Source organism: Acanthisitta chloris, unplaced genomic scaffold (genome assembly GCF_000695815.1).
Source record: "Acanthisitta chloris isolate BGI_N310 unplaced genomic scaffold, ASM69581v1 scaffold45531, whole genome shotgun sequence".
Lineage (NCBI taxonomy): Eukaryota > Metazoa > Chordata > Aves > Passeriformes > Acanthisittidae > Acanthisitta > Acanthisitta chloris.
The window spans coordinates 9011-11454 of NW_008656234.1; the positions used below are offsets into that span (position 1 = coordinate 9011).

Below are 2444 nucleotides of genomic sequence, written 5' to 3' on the forward strand. Positions count from 1 at the left end.
GAAAGATGGGCAAGGACACTCATTAGGAGTGAGGGGATCCACAGTTCTCCATGCAGGAAGAATGGGCAGGCTTTAAGCTAAGGTCTGCTGGTACAAAAGAAAAACAGGTGACAAGGGTAGTGCACACATGCCAACCACCAAACCATCTGGCTTAGCCGGTTCTGGAGCTGCATTCCAGCAGAAGCAGAAGTCCCAAGCCACATATCCACTTTTCAGATAGCACTTGACCAGTTTCAGAAATGCATTTTTTGACATGATTTACTGCTGTAAACTATTTACTGTAAACTACCCCCAGAGGTCTCTTGCTAGGTAATGTTTCTAGCAAGTGTAAACTGAAAGCCCTCAAAATTAGGTGACCAGGGTGGAATTATCTCCTGATGAGACTGGAGCCTATATTTCTGGAGACTGGAAGCTTTCTTTACTGGGAACAAGGACTTTCAGGTTCTCTCAGACACAGGTCTAGTCTGTTGTTTGTCTACAATTTGATCTAGTGCAATGGGATCCAGGCCAGCAGCAAGGCTATTATCATGCAGGCTATGTTCAACAATACTCTTGTTTCTTGAGTCTTGGTTTCAGTGTTACGCAGATAATTGACCCGGTACTGCTGATTACACCAAGCCATAGCATTGCACCATCATGTGGTGAGTCTGCCATTCCTGAAGACCTCCTTCATGTTTGCCCAGAATAGACAATTCTCTCTGCTTTTCATCTTTGCTTGTTCCTGCCCAGCTAGATTCTTCTGACTCTTACCCTACTCCCCAAAGAAGCTTACCTTTGTGCCAGAAGAGAAGTGACAATAGGAAGAGCCAACTACCAGGAACCCAAAGAACATGAGTTTAAGAGGAGCCATGCGGCCAAAAAAACGAGGCTGAGAAATCACAAATACTCCACCCCAAAGCGCTGGCACGGAGGGCAGAAAGCTCCAAATAGAAAGCAGAACAGAAAGAAACATCAGACTTAGGGGAGGAGGGCAGGCAGCAAGGAACCGTGGAAAGGCACAATTAGAGAAAGAAAGAAAGAAAATAATCAAATCAGTGCAGAAAAGCTGAAGGAAAGAATGAAGGCAACAGAGACTGAAGAAGTAAACAATGGAGATGCAAGATGGAGGTGAGAAAAGAGTGTGGGGAAGAAGGAACTAAACCAGAAAAGGGCCTCAGGCAGGGAATAATGAATTCAGCCTGCCTGAAGTCAAACTAGCTCAAGGAAAACTCCAGGCAACTGTGCTCCAGCATGTGGGAATGGGAGCTCAGCAGAGCCAAAGTCTGAAAACAAGCATTTATGAACCTAGTCCCTAAAAATGGCTTCAGATCATGAGAGCAAACAACATTTCACAATCTGGCAGGAACCTGAACATGCACATCTGTTCGAGGACCTGACCTGTATTGTCCAAACACCTCAAATAGTGTGGAGGTACAAATAATCCTCGGGTGTTCCCAGGGCGTGTGCCTGCGTGTGTCGTCACATGCACACATCCGTCACACAGCCCAGGTGACTGCCAAAACTCAGCTGGAATCACTGGCATGACTGCAAGATCCCAAAATACAGGGCAGCCTTGGTGGAATTAAGGGGCCCATATGTTAAGTAATGGCTGAGTAATCAGTACCTTACTCATATTTTATGCAACAATTATAAAGCCAAGGAGCAGGAGGAAAGCTGAATGCTGAGCTGAGCCTAGTGAGGGTTGTGGGTTAGGACTGCATCCTGCCTTGTGTTCAAGTGACATTGGAAGGGCAGGATCAGGCCAAAAAATCTGCTCCTTGCTCTTCTTAACATACCTTTCCAGAAGATTTTATTCCTTTAAATAATGCAGCTCCAACAATTATCCAGGACAGGAGGAGACAGAGAGCCAAGTACCACACAATGTTGCCAGTCTCGTTCAGCCCACTGGAGCGCTGAAGAGCCACTTTACTGAAAGCACAGAACACTTCCATGAGAAGAGGGTAACAGCAGCACACACTCCTCCTCTTCAGCTGGTGCCTGCTGGTGTTACAAGACCCTGTAACCACTTCCATGAGTGTGCAGTTAGAATTGATGATTGGTACTGCAAAGGTGAATATTTAACTGTATTTCTGACCTCTTTTTGAGGTCTACCAGCACTCAGCTCTCCATATACCTCCCATAAGGCCCACTTCAGCTCTTTTGTGTTAACCATAAAATTCTGACAGCAAGAGCCCGTAAGAAGAATCAGTCCTTAGGGCACATGAGTCAAATTGAAACCATGTGGCTGAAGAAATGGCAACTTCACAACAGACTCAGATTAAGAATAAGGTGAATATATTTTGCACAGTAAATCCTGGGGAAAAAAAAGTATATGCTATACATAAAGATGCTAAGTAGTCCCTACCAGGACTCCAGAGAAGAGGACTTCCTTAAACCTGAGTAATTTTCAGTTTGCTACAGGTAGACTCACTTACTTCTCTCTTTCTCTCTCTCTAAATATATAC

General features: G+C 44.9%; 1 protein-coding gene across 1 annotated transcript in view; it reads right to left on the reverse strand.

Moving 5' to 3' along the window:
* The window catches only part of SLC6A14 (solute carrier family 6 (amino acid transporter), member 14), a gene marked incomplete at its 5' end in the record, with an annotated part of 7860 nt that extends 5952 nt beyond the window's left edge, over positions 1 to 1908 (reverse strand). Inside the window, 2 exons of the mRNA XM_009084212.1 lie at positions 773 to 810; positions 1776 to 1908. Coding sequence (XP_009082460.1) covers positions 773 to 810; positions 1776 to 1908 — 171 coding nt within the window. The remainder of the gene's footprint in view (positions 1 to 772; positions 811 to 1775) is intronic.
* Between the last annotated feature and the right edge of the window lie 536 nt (positions 1909 to 2444).